We start from the raw sequence: 20,570 nt of genomic DNA, 5'->3' as shown, positions 1-20,570 counted from the left end.
AATGACTCCAATTAGGATCTCATACTTTAATTAAAATGTGAGATTTTTAATGGAACCTAACTCATACATAGAGAGAGAGGGTCCTTCTCTAATGAGGGCATTTTCACATTGTTAAAATGAGAATGTCACTAAATTAAAAAAACACAGATTTCAACATATTTAAGACTGTATTTTTTTCTCTTAATAGCATTCTCACTTTATTAAAATGAAAATATTCTCATTAGAAATACAATTTCATATACAACTTTTCATACACGTTCAAGAAATATAATTTCATACACAAACTTTTATCTATTGAATTCAAATTTATCTATAGGTTAATATTAAAGTTGTCATATAATTTTATAATATTAAAAATTAATTAATTAATATGGATCCCACAATACTAAATTTCCTCTCTCTTTCTCTCCCCCCTTCAACCCCCCCCCCCCCCGAAAGAGTTTCAATTCCATAAACCTTCTATTACATAATTTTCTTATATGAAAATTATCATTTTACTACCAAATTTATTCTGACATATTATGTCAATACCATGGTTTGCTTAAAAGTGTATTTTACTACCAAACGTTTGCGCCGTTATCAATTCACTACTATTCTGTTAAAAAAAAAAGTTAGTGTTTAACAGAAATTGAGTTAAAAGTCGATTTTACCCCCAAAAGTTTAAAAGACAATTTTACCCGTTGTAATTTAAGCATTATATGTCATAATAACTTTGGTAGTAAAATGATAATTCTCCTTAAAACTTGGTATTAAAATGATCATTTATCTATCAAATTAACAGACAATTTTAATTTTACAGTTGGAAATGTCTTTGATGCCCTTATGACATCAGCAAGACATCAACAAAGTTTTAACGTTCTTAACGGAATAGTAGTGAATTGATAACGGTGCAAACCTTTGGTAGTAAAATACACTTTCGGGAAACTATGGTAGTAAAATGATCATTTCCCTTTCTTATATAGTATAAGCATCCATTTTAATTAGAATAAAAAATCCATTTTAATTAAAATTATCAACTTTTGATAAGATTTCAACATTCAAAACAGTGGCTACTGTATGACAGGGCTTGGAAAAAGCATGGTGAGGTCGACTTTACAATTGTTAGTGATCAATTAATCTCCCAATTAATTTAGTTTATTATGTTCATTGTATTAGATTCAACTACCATAGGCATTAGACATATTTCATTTGTAAGCTTTACCTGTTATATAATATTGTTAAGAATTTTACGTATTGCTATCTGATTTTATTTATGTTCATGTCGAAATCTGATCTACTCGGTTAGGGACTTAATATCAGACTCATGCACCAGCATTAAATTTATTTGGTGGAGAATCAGCTTGCCAATTGTCAAGATGTCCTGCGACCACTAGTAATTAACCTGCGAATATGTGAAATCACAGAAGACGATAAGAGGCATCGGAAGTTTTTCTGGCATGAATCCTCCGACGCCCAAGTCAGTTTATGGGCTTATAGGAAAAATAAATAAATAATTTATGTTTAAACAATAAAAGCAGGATGTTTAGGAAATCAAAAACTGAAAAAAAAAAACCAAATAACCATATAACAGTAGATTTAATCGGCTTGCCATACTTTTTTTTTATATAAACAAAAGAGAAGCCGACAGCCATGTTGACCTAGCCCCTTGCAAATTGCCATCCCCCATTTAACCCGAGAGGGCCCCTCTATATTTTCCTCACCCTTTATCATTTGTCCTCGTCTCCCTAAAATGGCCTTTGAATATACAAGCAGTGTCTAGGCTTTGGTAATGGTAGTTTGGCCATTGCATCTTGCCAATAAAATAGGCGGTTGAGAAAGATGAGCAGTGCTCATCCTCTTTGGCCCCATTTTCCTTTCTTTTTCTCCTTTTATTTCTCCCTAAACAATTTATAATCTTAATTTTGTCTCTCCTTTTCTCCGGTACCAGTGATCAATTATCCAAGGGGCGACCTAGGGCTTCTTCATACTCTTGGTTAATTAAAAAAATAAAAATAAAAAATCGATTAAATTTGTAAGCACGAGTTTGAGAGTGCTAGAGAAATAAGTGTGAAAGAGAAGAGAAAAAAATTGGAACTTAGGAAGAAAAAAAAAAAGAGGAGTGAAACGTGAATGAGCTAGAGAGAAAATTAAATATTATATGTAATCTTCACAATTCATTAGATCTCAATCTAAATTATCTAATGGTTAAAAAATTGTGTTTAAAGTTGTGTCCTTTGAATCTGTCACTCATATATATATATATATGGGAACGCCTAAGTTACAATCAATGTACCTTATGTTCTTTGTCTTTTTCTTTTTGGCAAATATCATATGAACCCTCCTAATTCTTTTTATTTTCAATTTTTACAGCTGTGGATGTATTTGTCTTCTTCCATCCCTCCTATCGATTTTTTTATTTTCTCTAAAGTTTTATTTATTTCTTTAAACATTATTAAATGATTATCAAATTCATACAAATCTATAAATTCAGAATAAACTTCTGGTCCTAAATTTATTAATTCTAGTCTTGAATTGTAGGTTTATTGCATGTAATTTAATTATATAATTAAATTAAAGAGAAATTATATAAAAAATATAAAAAATATACATGACAGACTTCAAAATTAACATGCAATAGCTTTCAGAATTACCATTAAAATCATTCCTAAGAATTAATTCTGATTATTCTTCCATCCCTCCTATCGATTTTTTTATTTTCTCTAAAGTTTTATTTATTTCTTTAAACATTATTAAATGATTATCAAATTCATACAAATCTATAAATTCAGAATAAACTTCTGGTCCTAAATTTATTAATCCTAGTCTTGAATTGTAGGTTTATTGCATGTAATTTAATTATATAATTAAATTAAAGAGAAATTATATAAAAAATATAAAAAATATACATGACAGACTTCAAAATTAACATGCAATAGCTTTCAGAATTACCGTTAAAATCATTCCTAAGAATTAATTCTGATTAAAGGGCATTATCAACATATACTCTGATTAATTCTGATTAATAGATACCATTTGATATTTTAATTTACCATTTTAATTCAATTAATGTAGTTTCCATAAAATTCAAGGGTGCCAATAGATATTTCACTTCTTGAATGTATGTTGCGTTACACGTAACCTAGGTTTGGCCATTTGATAATCGTATGTTATTATTTAAAAAAATAAAAAGAACATTGGAAAGAATGAAAAATAGATGTATAATTGATAAAAGAAGGCAAATACATCCATAAACATAAAGAATACAAGGACTCGTGTGAAATTCGCCAGAAGAAAAAAGACAAAAAACGTAAGTTACGCTTAACGTAACTTAGAGGCACCCATATATATATATATATATAGAGAGAGAGAGAGAGAGAGAGAGAGAGAGAGAGAGAGAGAGAGTCATTCACAAATGAGGACATTTTTACTTTGTTAAAATGAGAATGCCACTAAAATATTAAAAAAAAAACAACTTTCAATATTTTGGAGATTGTACTTTTGTCTGGTAATGGTACCCTCACTTTGTTTACCTTTTCTAACGAAAATATCTTCATTTGATATTAAAGTGAGGATGCCTCTAAAATTTAAAAAAAAAATACAAATCAATATTTAGAGATGATATTTTCTTATCTACTAGTGTATCAAAATCCCTATTTTTATCTTCTTATTAGAGAATTATTCATTTTGTTAAAGGGAGAATGCACGGTAAATTACAAAAAAAAAATCATATTTCAATACATTAAAGACTGTATTTTTTTTATCTGTAGTGACATCCTCATTAGAGAATTATTATATAATATATATAGTTATTATATTGTATTGTATTACATTATATATATTACATTATATTATATTACATTTTTTGATACTTCAATTTTATTAAAATATTCAAATAAATGAAAGACCACTGAATTTGTTGAGTTATGACTGCAATTTAAAGCAAAATGAATAATGGTTTGTGATTTGGTGACTGGGAGGAGAACTACTTGATCAACAACATCAACAACACCGAGAGAAATTCTAGAATACATATAATGTAACCAACTAATGCATGTATGACATGTACCTCCTTTGCATGGTGATTTTTTCAAAATAAATGCTCACATGTAATAGTATCATTTGCTTGTTGTATGAATGACATGGTACTTCTATTATATGGTTGTTGTTGTTATGCATTTTTTTATTTCAGAATAAATATTCTGCCAATTAAAGTGAGTGGACATATAGTGAGACTATAATTGGTCGGATGTAAGGTAATTTTAGTCTAGAAATATGTTAACGTGATGCGACCAACACATGAAAGTTTTTCTCTATTAAACACGGTTATCTAATCAACTCCATTAATTAGATAAAGCTATGTCCTGTGTTTCCAAAGCTTAAGGCTTAACATGGCCAGGTTTGAGATTGCTACTGCTTGTAAAATAATTTTCTTGTGTTGTACTCGTGAAATGATAATAAGCTGGAAAAAAAAAACCTATGTATTTGATATACTATGGTGCTAAGAGAGTGGGTAAAAAACAAAGTGTAATATAACTGATGCATTTTACTATTAAATTTTTGTTTTATTGTATAATGCTCAAAATAGATATTAGTTTAAGTTGACTAGATGCATCATTTTCAATTTTCAAATACAAATTTACATAAAGTGGAACAAATAATTAATAATAGAGTAATTGAAATAAAATTAGAACAAAAAAAATAGATGAGAAAGGAATAATGCCTGTAGCCTATATGTGATTTATTTAGTACATTAGGAATACATTTTATAGGGAGCATTCCCTTAAATTCAAATTTTGACTTCCAAAAGAAACTTATTTTTTCATACATTAGGTCACTCAATCTTGAAACAAAAATATTATTTTTTTAATTTTAAAATCTTACCATTAGATTGGATAAATTCAATGGATCAAAAATTAATTCACCTTTTTTAAAATTTGAAGTAAAGCGAACCTCACTTTTAGGTATCAAAATTACCAAGTCAATAAGCAAATGACATGTGTCATATACTACCAAGAGTTAATCTGGGTGGACTCCAAATTCACTTCCGCACAGTAGTATAGTTAGTATAAGATGCGCAGGACATGCACAAGCTTCTGCTCGAACACCAAAGAAAAATGCATACACAAGCGCCGCCAATAAAAATATCACGCTCTTTGTTAAGAGAAGCACGTAAAGACCAAAGCTAATCCAAAATAACATGACTCATGAATAGAGCAATAACTTCAGCAAATATTCTAACTTTGGAGAAAAGGAAATAAATGGCAAAAAAAGAAATTTAATGTCCCCAAATTAATGAAGGACACGTGGCGAGCCAAAGAGTAATAAATCTATCTCAAGATATGTACCTACAAACTACTGATTTAAGTTTAGCTCTAGTGATACTAAAGTCACCATTCTTATTAAATTCTCTCTTTGCTTGTGTTTCTTGCATCTATCATATATCTACACACCCTTATTTAAGTGTTGGAGCTTCCTTGCAGGTGTTAGAGGTTGAGTTGGTATTTTAAAATACCAATATCCCACATTGTTTAAATAAAAGCGCTTGTGTTTGTTTATATATAGAAACCAAATACAGTGTGGTTACAAGCCCATAAAGAGGAGCTCGTTCCAAAAATCTATTAGTTAGGTGCTCAAGCATAATAACTCATGCGCGTGGGGGAACCCCCACGGGTTGTCGTGTATGTGCGCGAGTTTGGCCACCTTTTACGATTTTGTCGTTTGTTATAATTTTATTTATTTTTAACTCAAATTATACTAAGAATTCAATTCCTAATCGAATTCTAAATCCTTGTATAGTTATAATGCGAATTTATAGAGGAAAAAGGGCTAGGGGTATCTATTTAAAAAGCTAGTTATATCACACTTTGATTATTTAAAATATCATGTTGGAGTGCAATATTCTAATAGTAGTCATTGTATCCTGAAGATCAAACCGCCTTTGTTAGTCTTTCTTGCCCTAAGATATTGTATCTTGAGGCGCGGAATATGGTCTTAACGAAAATGCTACTGTACACCTTGACTATTCCTTCATTTTCACTATTCCTTCGTTGTTTCTTCTCTTACTTCAATTGTTTTTCGTCGTCGTTTTTCCAACAATCTTAAGACTAAATTATCAGTGATCTTCCATCTTCACCAACTGCTGGACTTCCTACCCTTATAGCTTCTGCACTAGCAGATCTCCCTTTTATCGATTTTCCTGCTTCCGCTGTCATCACTAAAAGTTGCTTGATGCCTCCAAGATTGAATTGTTCAATGGCAAAAATTTCAAGCGCTGGCAAGAAAATGTCTTCGATGTATTGGAAGTTCATAACCTTGCTCTGCAATCATCACTACCAACATAGGGCATTGAAGATTATGACAAAAAACTTCATATTTGGAAGGATGATAGTTAGGTTTGTTGGTATATAATACTCAATACTCTTATTAGTTCCCTGTTTTGATGTTTATTGTCTATATAAGAATGCATCTGAGATATGAACACTCCTTAAGAAAAAAAATATGTGGTAGAGGATGTTGGTACTCAACAACATTATATTAGTGATTTCCTGCATTATCGGATGGTGGATGATAAATTTGTGTCAAACCATATCCATGAATATCATATATTGGTTAATAATCTTAAAAATGAGGAAATATTTCTTCTGAACGATTTATAACTGATTGTTTGATTGAGAAACTACCATATATGTAGCAATAAAAACTCTTTTTTTTCACTATAATCCAGTGAGAGAAGGAGAAGAAATTATTTACCTTGGCGATTCTCGATCTACACCTGTCATAAGCAAGGGTAAAATTCTTCTCAAGCTTACATCTAGGAAAACTCTCTCACTGAGTAATGTACTATATGTTCCTAATATCATATACAATCTAGTGCATGTTTATATGTTGGGCAAAGCTAGGATAAGTGTCCTTTAAGGGTGATAAAATTGTAAAGACAAAAAATGGGATGTTTGTTGGAAAAGGGTATTGTTGTGGAGAACTCTTCAAACTCAATGTATTCAATGTCATAATAAATGAAAAGGCTTCTTCTTCTGCTTATATTGTTGATTCTATTAATCTTTGGCATAGGAGACTTAGTCATGTTAATTTTTCAAAATACGAATATCCCACATTGCTTAGATAAGAGAGCTTGAGTTGGTTTATATTAGAAATCAAATATGGTGTGGTAACAAGCCCATTAAGAGGAGGCTCACGCACACGAAACTAAGCCCAAGAGAAGAGCTTATTCCGAGAATCTATTAACTAGGTGCTCACACCTAATAATTCACACACAAGGGGGACCCCCTTCGTGGGGTGTCGTGTATGTGCACTGGTTTGGCCACCTTTTATTATTTTGGCCTTTTTTTAATTTTATTTATTTATAATTAGAATTAAGTTGAGAATTTGATTCCTAATTGAATTGAGATTTATTCTAAATCCTTGTATAGTTATAATTCTGATTTATAGAGGAAAAGGAGCTAGAGGGTATCTAGCTATCTAAAGAGCTAATTATATTACACTCTGATTATCCAGTTGACGCTCTCTTTTCTATATTGCTTTTGCTGCAATCATTGTGAGTTTTGTTGTTCTAAACTATCGTGTCGGAATGCAGCAATGCGATAGTAGTCATTGTATCCTGGAGATTAAACTGCCTTCATCAGTCCTTCTTGCATCGAGATATTGTATCTTGAGGCACGAAATTTGGTCTTAAGGATAGTGTTGCCTCACGCCTTAACTATTCCTTCGTTTTCACTATTCCTTCATTGTTTTTGTTTATGCTTACTTACACTGTTTTCTGTCGTCGTTTTTCCAACAGCAGGTATACCTAAGTATATCTAATGATGCGAAAACACAAAAAGTTAATTGATAGTAAATGTTAGGTTTCCAAATAATGAATATTTTATTAAAACAAGTTTGAATGAACAAAACTAGGGTTTTAGATTCCCTTTTATATTAACCTTAAATATCGCAAATTTACTAATATAGGCAATCTAAAATATTATTTTATAATAAAATTCTTGTAATTTAAATAAGCAAAACAAAAAAAATGGCACATAAATTTGATATCTAAAAGGAAAAAGAAGATAAAATATTTAAAGTAATAGGAAAAATAAGAAAGTAACTTAAAACTAAAAAACATGACCGAGAAAGAAGTGAAATTTTCAACTTGTCTAGAAGGCAGAATAATGCACTGAATTTGATTCATCTCGTCGCAAGTTTTAAAATAATATATCATACACAAAAAACAGATATATGTTGCCTAAATTGTAATATCCAGAAAATACATGCTCATTCCACATAACCATTCTACATCAAAATCCCTATGTCTTTCCACTTGAAGATGAAGAAAAAAGAATGAACAAACTTCATGGAAGTAAAAACTCCTTTACCACCCACATTTTATAAAGTATAATCTAAGGAAAATGGAACATAATGTAGAATTTATGTTGCCCTTAGAATTCTTTAAGGGTGCATTTAAATATTACTTTTATTCCATGAGGAATCAAGGACTGGGCCTTTCTTTTAGTTAAACCTTGAGCATGTTCCCCCCTGACAACATTGAGCTCAAGCTCAAGGGTCTAAAAATTAGGCCACAGCCCAACTAGAATGGACCTGACTCTTACAAATAAAGTTGAACTATGAGCAACTTCTGATTATCCTCATAAAACTCTTTTTTAATATCACCTATTTTTATTTTAAAAAATTAAAAATTAAAATATAAATACAAATGATCAAATAGGATGATGTAAAAATATTTTTTTAAAATAATTTATTTAATTATTTAATTGAATTTTTATTCAAAACAATAATTAAATTATATAATTTTTAGTTATTTAGTTAATTTAATTAAAAATGATTTTTATTAGGAATTTAGAGGGGTGTCAAAAGGCTTAAGTTGCATTTTTTTTTTAAAATATGAATAGACCTAAACTAGTTTGGATAGAGCTAAGTATTTGAATTTGAATGACATTTTTTTTAATATATGATAATAAGCATTAATTTGTTTTTCTTAACTTAAAAATTTTCAAAATCAATATTTTATATTTTTGCCCTTACAAATTTTAAATGTTGAATTAATAATAAATATTTCAATGAACATAAATAAAATAGTATTTAATCATAACATAAATCATTCAAGTGAATATAACCCTTTTGATACTCTAAATTAGAAATGTTAATCAATTTTATTGTAGTTTGGGACGTACTCTACAAAAAATATCCAAAAAATATAAAGATGATAATACTAATTTAAAGAACATAATAAAGATAAAAAATAATAAAATCTACTACAATATTATCACAAGTGATGGAGATGCATAATAATGCTAATTAGTAAGTTTTATTTAGTTAAGGATGAAAATAAATTAAATTACACAGAGATACATTGGAGAATATTTTTTAATAATGTCATTCGATTTTTAAAATAAGTAAAAAGCTAAAAAAATTAACTTAAAAATTTAATGAATGAAAAATGAAGTTAAAAAAACAAACATATTTAATCACTTAGGGTTAGTTTGGAATTACGGTGGCTGATGAAATAAATTATTTTTACTATATGAATGAAATAAGTTGTTGATTAAAAAAAAAACTCAGCATCTAATTTACCATTTTTGTAATTGCTATGAGTTTAAAAATAAGAGTTTATGTATTTAATAAATTTTATTATCGAAAATGTTGTTTTATTATATAATAACCGAAATAGAAATAAATTTAAATTATGTTTCATTTGTATATTAGGTCTTATGAAAAATTAAGACATAATTATCATTTTGTTAAAATATTAAGATTATAATAGGAATTTTAAAAAAGTATAGTAATTTATTTAATAAGTGGCTTATAAAAAGCAATCCCTATTTACTTTTAAAAACTTTTGTCAAAATGAAAAAATTTATAAAATAAAAATCTATTTAAAAAATTTACCAAACACTATTTTATCAAAACTTATAAAATAAACTACTATAATATTTCAACCTTAAACCTAAACAAAGCCTTAATTGAAATAAAATCAATTAAGTTATTAATCCAAAGAAACAAGCACTTTTTTTTCCCTTTCTTTTTCAAGAAAAATACCGGTACATCGAGATCTATCGGGATTGATTTTACAAACTTCCCGAGCTATTAATCGGATTGAAATTTTGTTCTAAATTCCGACTGATTTTATATCAGGAGTAAAAAATGTGCACAGCATGGTTTTCGGATTAGTTCTCACTCCAGTTTCCCGACCGTCGTTCCAGGGCGAGTGGTTGTGATCACGTGATTTAGTAGACCTTTGACCTTCTTTAATAGACAATTAATCATGTAATTGATATTGTATAGCATTCCATGTACCGTCACTGCACCTAATCATTTTTTAATCCAGACAGGTGTAGTGGTAGTGCAGTGCAGTTGCTTTCTCGGGAGCGTGAGAACACGGCCTTCCCACTCTGTTGCGTGGTTTTTTTCCATCTCGAAAGCAAAGTCATTTATAAAAAAATTGGGGAGACATTGGGGCTCAGTGTAAATCAAGGGAAGTTATTCAACAAAGCCACATGAAAGATCGAATTAAATTCAAAATATTATGATTCAATTCCTTAAAATAATTTAAATTACAAGAACCAATATTTTTGTAGAATTACAATGAAGTATAAATTATTTGTGAGTGTTAAACTTTAGGTTAAGTTACTATAGAATTTCAATTGAATTAAAATTAATGTAAACAAATAAATGTAAGTAAATTTACCTAAAGTCATCCTAGTTTGAACATAAAGAGATAACCAAATAATTTTTGAACAAATTTATTCAATTAACAATCTGAATTCGAAAATAAAAAATTAAAAAATAATTTAAATTTTACTTGCTTTTTTCTTTTTTAAAAATAAATAAATATCAAATTAGATTAAAGCTTCGATTACTTCATTTGTACTTTTAAAATATCTTTGTACACAATCAATTCATTGCCCGTTACATTTTTGAATCAGTTAGAAAATCATTCCGCGTGCTTTCATTTCACTTTTCAGATGAAAAGGTACGGTGGTTATGGCGTAATCGCAAATCGGAGTCCGCCTCAATAGATCGGGCCATTCTCGGGTCAAGTAGGCTGCAATGAAAATAGCAACGTTGCCAACTCACTGCCTCCAACAACCACACGCGCACTGTCTCGCGCGTAATGAGGACAAAATTTCATTACCAGCAGTCACCACCATCTGACTGACATCACTCCGCAGCTACTGCCAGCAACAATCATACGGACAGACACCATCAAGTGAAAGAACAAAAATAACAAACAAATTTTCCTCTCCTTCGTTCGTTCGTTAGTTCTCGACAAAACGAAACGAGACGAAGACGAAAACGCTGCGTTTTGATAGACAATTTTGGCAATGAGGATATTCCTCACGCTGTTCGTCATTGTTTCTCTTCTTCTCTGCTTCGCGTCCACCGAGTCCGTCACCGAGTTGGACTCCGAGATCAATGCCACGGCCACGGCCACCGCCACCGCCACTACAACCGAGTTGAACAATACAGGATCCAAGGAAGATAGCTTCGCCGACATGATTGATCGTGCTCTCGAAAAGGAGTTCAATGAGAGTGAACAAAACGAAGGTCCGTACTAGATCTGGATTTGCGGTTGTTCAGCTAGGGTTTCTAGGTTGTGGATCAGCTTGTCTTCTATTTCGTTTCATTTTATTTGATCCGCATTTATGCATTGTATCTGAACTTGTCATTTAAAAGGGGAAAAAAATTGTTATATCTGATTTCATAAAGCACATGAAGTGAAATTCAGTGATGAATTAGGGGAAAAAAAATTAACAAGTGGAATATGCAAGAGATATTGTGCTCACTGTCTGTTTTCCTATTGCAGCTGCTGATCCTGGTAGCTTTAATAATAGTGTTGCTGGACAGCAGGTTGGTTACCGTATTCTTTAAATCTGTATGCCTTCAATTACTTTTGACAATAATGGATGAAAATTCTGTATGTAATGTTGCTTTAGCTTATGTGATTTTTTTTTTCTTGGCCAATGACTAGTAGTAGAGAATATGAAGTATATGAGCCATTTTTGGGTTATTATCACTTGTAAACAGACTACAATGAATGTGCATCAATGTGCTTATGAATTGTTGCAAAAATGCCAAGTGTTCAAGGATGAAAAGTGAATCTGAAATATTATATCTAAGACAGCTCCGTAGTGAACCATTTGGTGGTAAACAATTGATTTTCATAATATTTATTGCTGATGGTTCACTGAAAAGCTAAATAAAATTTTATGTTTGCCATGTTCAAAGTTTCCCAGATAGCTTTTTAATCAATACTCTTCTCGATGCTGCTCAAACAAACTAGGGTCTTATATGATGGTTTTAACTTGATAATTTTGGGTTTTCCAGGCTGTTTTGGAAACTGTTGCCAGAGTTAAGAACAAGAAAAATGAAACCAAGGAGGAGAAGTATGTACTTGTAGCTCCGAGAAAGAAAAAATGGATTTTTATTTTTCATTCTTAGATTTCTGAAGGGGCATTGTTAATAAAACTTTTTTTGGGTGGGGGGGGGGGGGGGGTTGGTAATTCTATTTTGACCTTCACAACTCCTGATTTGGAAATTGCTGACGCTATTATGAGCCTTATGTTAGGTCTTTCCAGTTTCATGATGTTTTCAATTTGGATAATGAAAATGGAGCAGAAGATACACCAACATTGATTGATCGGAAGGTATGTCCAGTTCAGGTCATTGAAATCTTTACCTCGTTCATAAATTATGGTTGACATTGGCCTTGAATAAGTATAATTTTGACCGGACAGCATTTGAGTTGATTTGATTTTAATTTTTTTACAATCAGGACAATGTCTTTATTATATCCAATCCAAAGTCAAAGTATCCCGTGCTACAACTGGATTTGAGGTTAGATTATTGCCTCTTCTGTTTAAATTCAATCCAAAGTCAAAGTACCTACTTATTGACCATTCCAATTTCTTCTAAATGCTGTAAGCACAGGTTGATATCTGATCTGGTTGTTGTTATCGTTTCTGCAACTTGTGGTGGCATTGCCTTCGCTTGTGCTGGGCAACCGGTGAGACCAATATTTCTTGTTTATTTTTGTTCATATAAACTACTCTCTTGTTGGTTTATAAAGTGTTTTGGGGATGTATGTTGTAAATCCATAAGATTTTGAGTCTCAGAAAGAATTTGGTTTGGGCAACTTTTTATACATTGCTCCTTAAGGAGAATATTTCAATTTTCACATTTTTGCAGGTTATTACTGGATATTTGCTAGCAGGATCTGTCATTGGCCCTGGGGGTTTCAGCTTTGTCAGTGAGATGGTGCAGGTATGCTACTTTTGCATGCATATATGCTGGCCCAGTTCTCTTTCCCCCTTTCCATTTTTAGTTGATTTAGTTAAAAGTTGTGGGGAAGATTTAATGCATTCATACAATTCTCTCATAGCTCGGTTTGGTCAAAATAACTCTAGAACTTTTGTTTCATATTTTTGTTTTCGTATGCTCGCTGTTCATTCACAATTTTCTTGTGTATGAGATATGTCCATGTGGGAAGAAATGATAAGCATTTAATCACTTAGAAGCCCATTATTAGCCGCTGATCTGCAAATCATTACTACAATTGACCAAATAAAACTGGTCCTTTCTGACATTATACTTCCTTAGTGAAATGAAAAGAAAGTATGATCCAGCTCGAACATGCAGGTTTTATATTGTTTGCCACCTTGATAAAGTTTCATATTAGAATAAGTTTGTTTCACTCTTCATTTTGTACACTTCAAATATAATTGCTTCTATTTTGCATATCGCTTCCATATTCTGCTGGTTATTTTCATTCAGGTTGAAACAGTGGCTCAATTTGGTGTGATTTTCCTTCTCTTTGCATTGGGCCTTGAATTTTCTACGGCAAAGGTTTGTTTGTATTTATTTTAACATTCATCGTTTCAATTTATTTCTGTTCAGTTGTTATAAATGTTTCATTTCATGATTACAGCTTCGGGTTGTCCGAGCAGTTGCCATTCTAGGAGGCCTTCTTCAGATTTTCCTATTTATGTGCTTGTGTGGAATAATAGCATCAGTAAGACTCATTATTGTCAAAATGATTAGGTTCATTGATAATAAATCCACTTTTGTGCCAAAACTAAAGACCACCTTAAGTTCATGTGATATCTCTGATGATATCCCTTGAATTCAGCATTTTACACTATTTACAACCATTACAAATATTAAAGCTCTGGCCTAAACAAAATATTTAATTCTGCTGTTAATATTTTTAGTGGATTTTACACCTTGCACTTATTTATTCTAGCTTTGAGTTTTTGATGAATGTCACATTCTTTTTGCAGTTATGTGGTGGAAAGCCTTCAGAAGGTGTATTTGTTGGTGTCTTGCTATCTATGTCTTCAACTGCAGTGGTAATTTTCGTGCATTGCTGTGTTATTTTATTGTATTTGCTGATTTTAAACTGAGAGGTGAAGGTTTATTTGAGTCATACTTGGGTTTGTGTCTGTGTCTGAATCCTGCCATGGAAGTTGAGTTGGTTAAATTTTTTTCCATCAGATGCTTGATATCTCCATTATATTTTTATTGTGTTTTTCATGACTTGACATGAATCACATATATGGTAGGAATTTATATTTAACAGTTAACTGTTTTGAAATCTTTGTATTTGTAATTCATCATCAGAGGTAACCAATACATCTAGGATATGTTTTTGTTGACAGCTTGCACACTGTTGAAAATTTCTGCTTTAATATAATTTCTCTTAGACACAAATTACGGGGTGATGTAGATAAGAAAAATTCCTCTGATTAAAATGTTTAGTTGAATAGTATTTTTGGTTGCTTAAACATTTTTCTTGGTCACTATGTTTGAGTTTGTAGTATTTATCTCTCATACAAGATATAAAAGTTTCTCATCAAATACAAATGAATATAAAGTTTCTCCTCATATGCATGTTTATTCTACCTTGTTTGACTGCAGGTTTTGAAATTTTTGATGGAAAGAAATAGTATAAGTGCACTACATGGTCAGGTCACGATTGGCACCCTTATCTTGCAGGTATTAACTTTCTCGCATTTAGATCTGTAAACCATAAAAGTTGATTATCTGTTTTGCTTATGGTATATTTCTTGTTTGCCCGCAGGATTGTGCGGTGGGGTTGCTCTTTGCTCTGCTTCCAGTTCTTGGTGGCTCTTCTGGAGTTCTTCAAGGAGTAATATCTATGACTAAATCGTAAGTATAGAATCTGAGCTATATGCAAAATTTATACGAGCTATTTCTGCCTACCTTGAATATCAGCTTTTCGAATAGTTTTATGCTATTTATCCCTAATATTACTTAAATGCTTCAGTCCACCGCTTCTTTGTTTCTCTATTATGTTTTATATGCCATTTATTGGGTAGCAAATTTACCTGTTGGAATAATACAATGTTTCATGACATGCTGGAAAATTAATATGTTTAGGAATAATAACTTCAAAATAATTTGTCATTTCCCTGTTGACTGGATGAAAATGAGTACTTTTGGCTTTTGCCTGGCTGGGTAATTTTGTCTTTTTGCCTTATTAGTAAAATATCCATGTGTTGCTTTTCACACAATAATATTGATTCCAGGTTGGTGACGCTGATTACATTTCTGGCCATTTTGACAATATTATCTCGTACTTGTGTACCATGGTGTCTTAAGCTAATGATAAGCTTATCGTCGCAGGTAAGAATAGATTCTTTTAATTCTAAGTGTAGAGTTGACACTCTTTGATTGAAATGTTATTTGGGCAGCCCAATGAACTCTATTAACTGAAATCTTACTTTTGCAGACTAATGAACTCTATCAACTAGCATCTGTTGCTTTCTGCTTGCTTGTTGCTTGGGTTTGTCTCATTCCCTAAGTTTCCTTGCCTTGTGATTTATAAGCTCTTGGAACTTTTCTTATATGTTTAATTGTTGGACAGATCTATATCTTGTCTAATTGATTTAAATGCAATAAAATATTTGCCGAAGATTTTGTAGGTTTTCAGTCTCAGGTAGCAATGATTTTTTATCTGAATTCAAGGTTCTATGTTCATCCATAACATCTGAATATTAATGTCACCATTAATGTTCAGACTAATGAACTCTATCAACTAGCATCTGTTGCTTTCTACTTGCTTGTTGCTTGGGTTTGTCTCATTTCCTAATTCTCCTTGCCTTGTGATTTATAAGCTCTTGGAGCTTTTCTTATATGTTTAATTGTTGGACAGATCTGTATTTTGTTTAATTGATTTAAATGCAATAAAATATTTGCCGAAGATTTTGTAGGTTTTCAGTCTCAGGTAGCGATGATTTTTTTTCTGAATGAAATGTTCTATGTTTATCCATAACACCTGAATATTAACATCACCATTAATGTTTTGACATGTTATAACAAATTGATAAATTTATATGGATGGAGAATAAATAAAATTTATATGGATTTTTAGAATTAATATTAAATAAACTTATTCAAAATCTCTATTAAATGTTAATTTAAAATTGTGTGCTTAATTCTGTTTTGATGTAAATATCAAGTTCTCAATGTTAGGTTGAAAGGAAAATAAAAACACACAAACACACATTTAAAGCTTCTGAAATTCTGAATGACTAGATTTTAGTCATAGTCAGTTTTCAACCATGAAAACAGTCCCTTAGTTAGGTGCCTCATCAACTTCTAAGGCCAACCTACTTCCCAGTCGCTTAAAATTTATGCATGTGTGCATGTGCATGCATGTAGAAAATATAGATACCCAGCCCATATCCCATCCTATTTAATTTTAACTGATGCACACTTATGTGAATGGATGTATGTAACATGGGTTTTGATGACATTTCAGTGCAGTGATAAGCTGGGTCTGAGCCTTGAACTGGGTTCCTTCGCTGCTGGAGTAATGATATCAACAACTGATCTTGCTCAACATACACTTGAACAAGTAAGATTCTAAACTTCAAAGATTCTAATTTGAATCCTATATATCATAGCTCAACTATTTTAAGTTCCACTTAGAACTTCTGTGCTGGTACAAATGTTGGTTATTATGTGAATTTTTGGAACTTGGAACTGTTGTGAACAAAATTGTGACTTTGCCACTATTGATATAAACTTTTTCGAGGAAGAAAGGTTTCTTGAATTGCCAATCATTTTCTCCATTCTCAGAGTTAAAAACAAAAAATCACTAGATTTTCATTTCAATTTGAAATTTCTACTCATCTTATGCTAAATTGCAGGGTGGTGAATGAAAATGAACCCTAGTTATAAATTGAACCAGGTGTAATATCAAAGAAAGAAATAAAAACATAAGTAATTAGGTAGTTTACTGTATTATTCCTAACTGATAAAACTACTCCGACCTTTAGGTCTTTCTATTTAAAAACTAAGCTCCAGGATTCTGCTGCAATGTCTTTTTTGGACTCAATCATCATCTAAAATGATGAGAGATTTATTCAAAATCAATGCCTCTTAGCATGTAAAGTTTATCTTTAGTTTGTAGCGGACCATTCTTTTATGCTCATACTCTTTAGTATTTCACAATTAACGATGTCTTTGTAAGCAAAGTCGAAGTGCCCTTTAAAGCATGTCTTTGAGGTAGATTTGCCAGAGTTTATTCTACTGTCATAACTTAGTCATGTTTTATCCTCTGAACCTTTTTCTTTTTCTTCTCTCTGCTTTTGAAACAGTTCTTTGGGCTCAAAGTTTACGTTGATTTAATATGTATGCTTTGACTTTCTTGCCTATATTATCTTTCAAGTGTTCTTATTTGTGATTGTGACATGTGTTTGCTCTATTTGGGCTTTAATTATCTTTAGGTTGAGCCAATTCGCAACTTCTTTGCTGCTCTCTTTCTTGCCAGTATTGGGATGTTGATTCATGTCCATTTTCTCTGGAATCATGTTGATATTTTACTAGCAGCTGTTTTATTGGTGATTGTTGTAAAAACCGTTGTGGTTGCCACAGTTATCAAGGGATTTCGATACAGCAACAAAACTTCACTTCTTGTAAGACTTCACTGAACTACTTGCACATTTTGTGCCTACAGTTGACTTTTTACGTTGTTTATAAGACAATAGGCCTTGAGTTTTTCCAAATGTGTAGGTTGGGATGTCTCTGGCACAAATTGGAGAATTTGCTTTTGTTCTCCTTAGTCGAGCTTCTAATCTCCATCTAGTTGAGGTTTGTTCTTCCGTTCATTTTCTGCATCCATCCTTAACTAAAAGTGACTTTTCTATCAAAGATTGTGTGATATCTATTTTAAAAAGCCTTTTTGTTGGACAAGTTATGGTATCATTTATTGTTTGCACATGCATGCGTCTGTCAAATCTTAGACCTATCAACTCCAGCTACTGGTTGCTGAGAATGATGTTGGAAGGAAATAAAAATTGACGTTGCATGGAGGTTTCTGTCGTTTCACTTCCTGTAATGTAATTTGAATTTTCTCCCTGGCATAATGTGTCTAACTGAACAAAATGGAACTAGGTGGACTTGAATGAGAAGTGTGAATAAACTGTTGCATATGTTTTCGGCAGAGTCTGGCTTTAACATTGTGCCTGAATCAATCAGAAATGTCCGGTGCTTGTCAAAAGCTTTTGCATTGTTTTTCCAAAAAGGTTTCTGAAGTTTCTTCAATTGCAGGGAAAACTGTATCTGTTGCTTCTTGGCACGACAGCTCTCAGTCTGGTATGTGGGATGTCTAGTTACATGTTTCTGACATGTGAGGTTTTCCAAGTATTCTTTATTTGGCTATCCTCGGGTATTTGCATTATATGTCAAGTGGCCTTCATTTATTGAAATTAACCCATTTGCAGGTGACCACACCATTGCTTTTCAAGCTGATCCCTGCCGTTGTAAATCTTGGGGTACTGTTGCGGTGGTTCTCCCCCGATTCTCCAATCGAGGTAATCATCTGTCTTCAGAATATAGTCATACTTGTAATGTATAAGTTGGTACAAAGCAAAGGGCGCGTAATTTTAGAATTTTGCCTAATTGCTGCCAGAGCGAGTGTTTTGAGGTAATATTGAATATGATTTGTCCTACCAGATTGGATATAAGGGAGATAGTCTTCGTGCAGACAGTGCTAAGCGCATAACTGTGATGGTCCAAGGCTCACATCATGATTCATGATATTAAATAAAACACGAACCAGAAAAAAAATGCAAAATATTTCAGCCTTATCCTGATGGGCTTCTTATGCTCTGGGGGACAGGTGCTTAAAAGTGCCAAGGAGGTTTGACTGAATGTACAAATTGTGTGTTTAAAAGCTCTTCATTTGTTGCCCAATTCCCACTTGGCTTTCTATTTCTGACCAAGCTCGAGTGAGAGAGACCATGATGCCCAGCCGGGACCAAGATGTTAATGACCCACGTCTGAGTATATACTTACTAATTTCCCATTCAGGTCATCTTGTTACCGTCCCAGATGACGATGACCTAATTTTGTAATATAGTGTCCATCTTGTAATGTAATTTATTTTTTGTATTTTATTTTTTTCAATTGATTTTTTTTTCTTTGAAATCATAACAAGCAGAAAGCTCCGGAATGTATCAGTCACGTTTTTGTTCACGTAATGGTACGGCACTCCGTGAACTCTTTTGAGTATTTTTGTTATTAATTCATTTCTCAAAATACCTTGATAATTGATGTTAAGTGTAATGATTGGGAATTTACATATAGACTTCTCTTCGTCTTATGTAAGAATTTTTTCTTTTTAAAAATATTTTAAAGAACTTAACCCCAAAAAAATAAAAAAATAAAAAAGGAGATACTAGGCTTGGGGATGATTCTAGGCCCGGACACGATTCTTACAGATTTATTAGAAATGGAAAAAAAAAAAAAAAGAATTTCAATAAGATATGTGCAGAGTTCATCTTGTAGACAAAAAGATATTATAGGTTGAAATTTGAAAGTGATGCCCATTATTGTTAATGCTAACAAAGTTTATATCGTCAAAAATGTGTTAATCAACAAATATCTGTCACGTATCACATCATCCACCAACTAAATGATGTATTATGGATTAATGACTATCATGTATCACATTATCTGTCACGCGTCACTTTGGAACACAAGTTTTATATATCTATGGTTACTGTTTAAAAAAATAAATAAATAAATAAATAAAGAGTAGGTAACATAGAGCTGTACCAAGAATTTAGTGGTCTTATCTTGTGTAAATTGTGGATGATGAGTTTGGTGGCGTTCGTTCTGAAAATATTATCCAACAAGAGAAAGAATCAGGCGCTTACTTTAACAGTCAGCATAAAATCAGAATTAAATGTTGGAAGCACGCTCACACGTTTTTTTTTTTTTCTTCAAATTTTAATTTTCCAGTTCAGAAATCAATATCAAGAAAACGGACATGATGTCTGCCCAACAACAACAAGAAAGTGGTCCCCTTTTCCTCGTTGACAAGTCCCCCAACCAAACTGCACATGGAGCAATTGAATGCCGAAACTCGATGCAATAAAAGGAATTTCCTTCAATTCAAGGCCGAGGCCGATTAGTTTATTATATCTTTAGCTAGCCGGAAAGTTGTGTGTGTGTGTCAATTTTCGTATCAAAATCAATATATTCTTTCCAAAACCACATCATTGCAAGCTCCCTTATAGGATTTTCTTTGTCATAAACAGCGATCCTTA

At 31.8% G+C, this 20,570-nt stretch overlaps 1 protein-coding gene across 5 annotated transcripts in view; it reads left to right on the top strand.

Moving 5' to 3' along the window:
- LOC102624979 (K(+) efflux antiporter 4) overlaps window positions 1–19,543 on the top strand; it is a 101,021-nt gene extending 81,478 nt beyond the window's left edge. Inside the window, exons 2-21 of one of the 5 annotated variants that reach the window (XM_052438173.1) lie at window positions 11,486–11,538; window positions 11,798–11,841; window positions 12,319–12,377; window positions 12,560–12,638; window positions 12,767–12,828; window positions 12,922–12,997; window positions 13,180–13,254; window positions 13,765–13,836; window positions 13,919–14,002; window positions 14,271–14,339; window positions 14,908–14,985; window positions 15,071–15,159; window positions 15,540–15,636; window positions 15,743–15,796; window positions 16,775–16,870; window positions 17,745–17,933; window positions 18,031–18,108; window positions 18,568–18,612; window positions 18,741–18,830; window positions 18,973–19,543. In XM_052438173.1, coding sequence (XP_052294133.1) covers window positions 11,486–11,538; window positions 11,798–11,841; window positions 12,319–12,377; window positions 12,560–12,638; window positions 12,767–12,828; window positions 12,922–12,997; window positions 13,180–13,254; window positions 13,765–13,836; window positions 13,919–14,002; window positions 14,271–14,339; window positions 14,908–14,985; window positions 15,071–15,159; window positions 15,540–15,636; window positions 15,743–15,796; window positions 16,775–16,870; window positions 17,745–17,933; window positions 18,031–18,108; window positions 18,568–18,612; window positions 18,741–18,830; window positions 18,973–19,056 — 1,573 coding nt within the window. In that variant the 3' untranslated portion in view covers window positions 19,057–19,543. Of the gene's footprint in view, window positions 1–10,871; window positions 11,539–11,797; window positions 11,842–12,318; window positions 12,378–12,559; window positions 12,639–12,766; window positions 12,829–12,921; window positions 12,998–13,179; window positions 13,255–13,764; window positions 13,837–13,918; window positions 14,003–14,270; window positions 14,340–14,907; window positions 14,986–15,070; window positions 15,160–15,539; window positions 15,637–15,742; window positions 15,797–16,030; window positions 16,085–16,774; window positions 16,871–17,744; window positions 17,934–18,030; window positions 18,109–18,567; window positions 18,613–18,740; window positions 18,831–18,972 lie in introns of those variants that run through there. The other 4 variants (XM_052438170.1, XM_006475358.4, XM_006475357.4 and 1 more) reach the window with 4 other exon arrangements.
- The last annotated feature ends 1,027 nt before the right edge of the window (window positions 19,544–20,570 follow it).

The sequence above is a fragment of the Citrus sinensis genome, chromosome 1 (genome assembly GCF_022201045.2).
Source record: "Citrus sinensis cultivar Valencia sweet orange chromosome 1, DVS_A1.0, whole genome shotgun sequence".
In the NCBI taxonomy this organism is placed as follows: Eukaryota; Viridiplantae; Streptophyta; class Magnoliopsida; order Sapindales; family Rutaceae; genus Citrus; species Citrus sinensis.
Note: the sequence above shows the minus strand (reverse complement) of the source record. Positions and strands in the feature narration are given on the sequence as shown.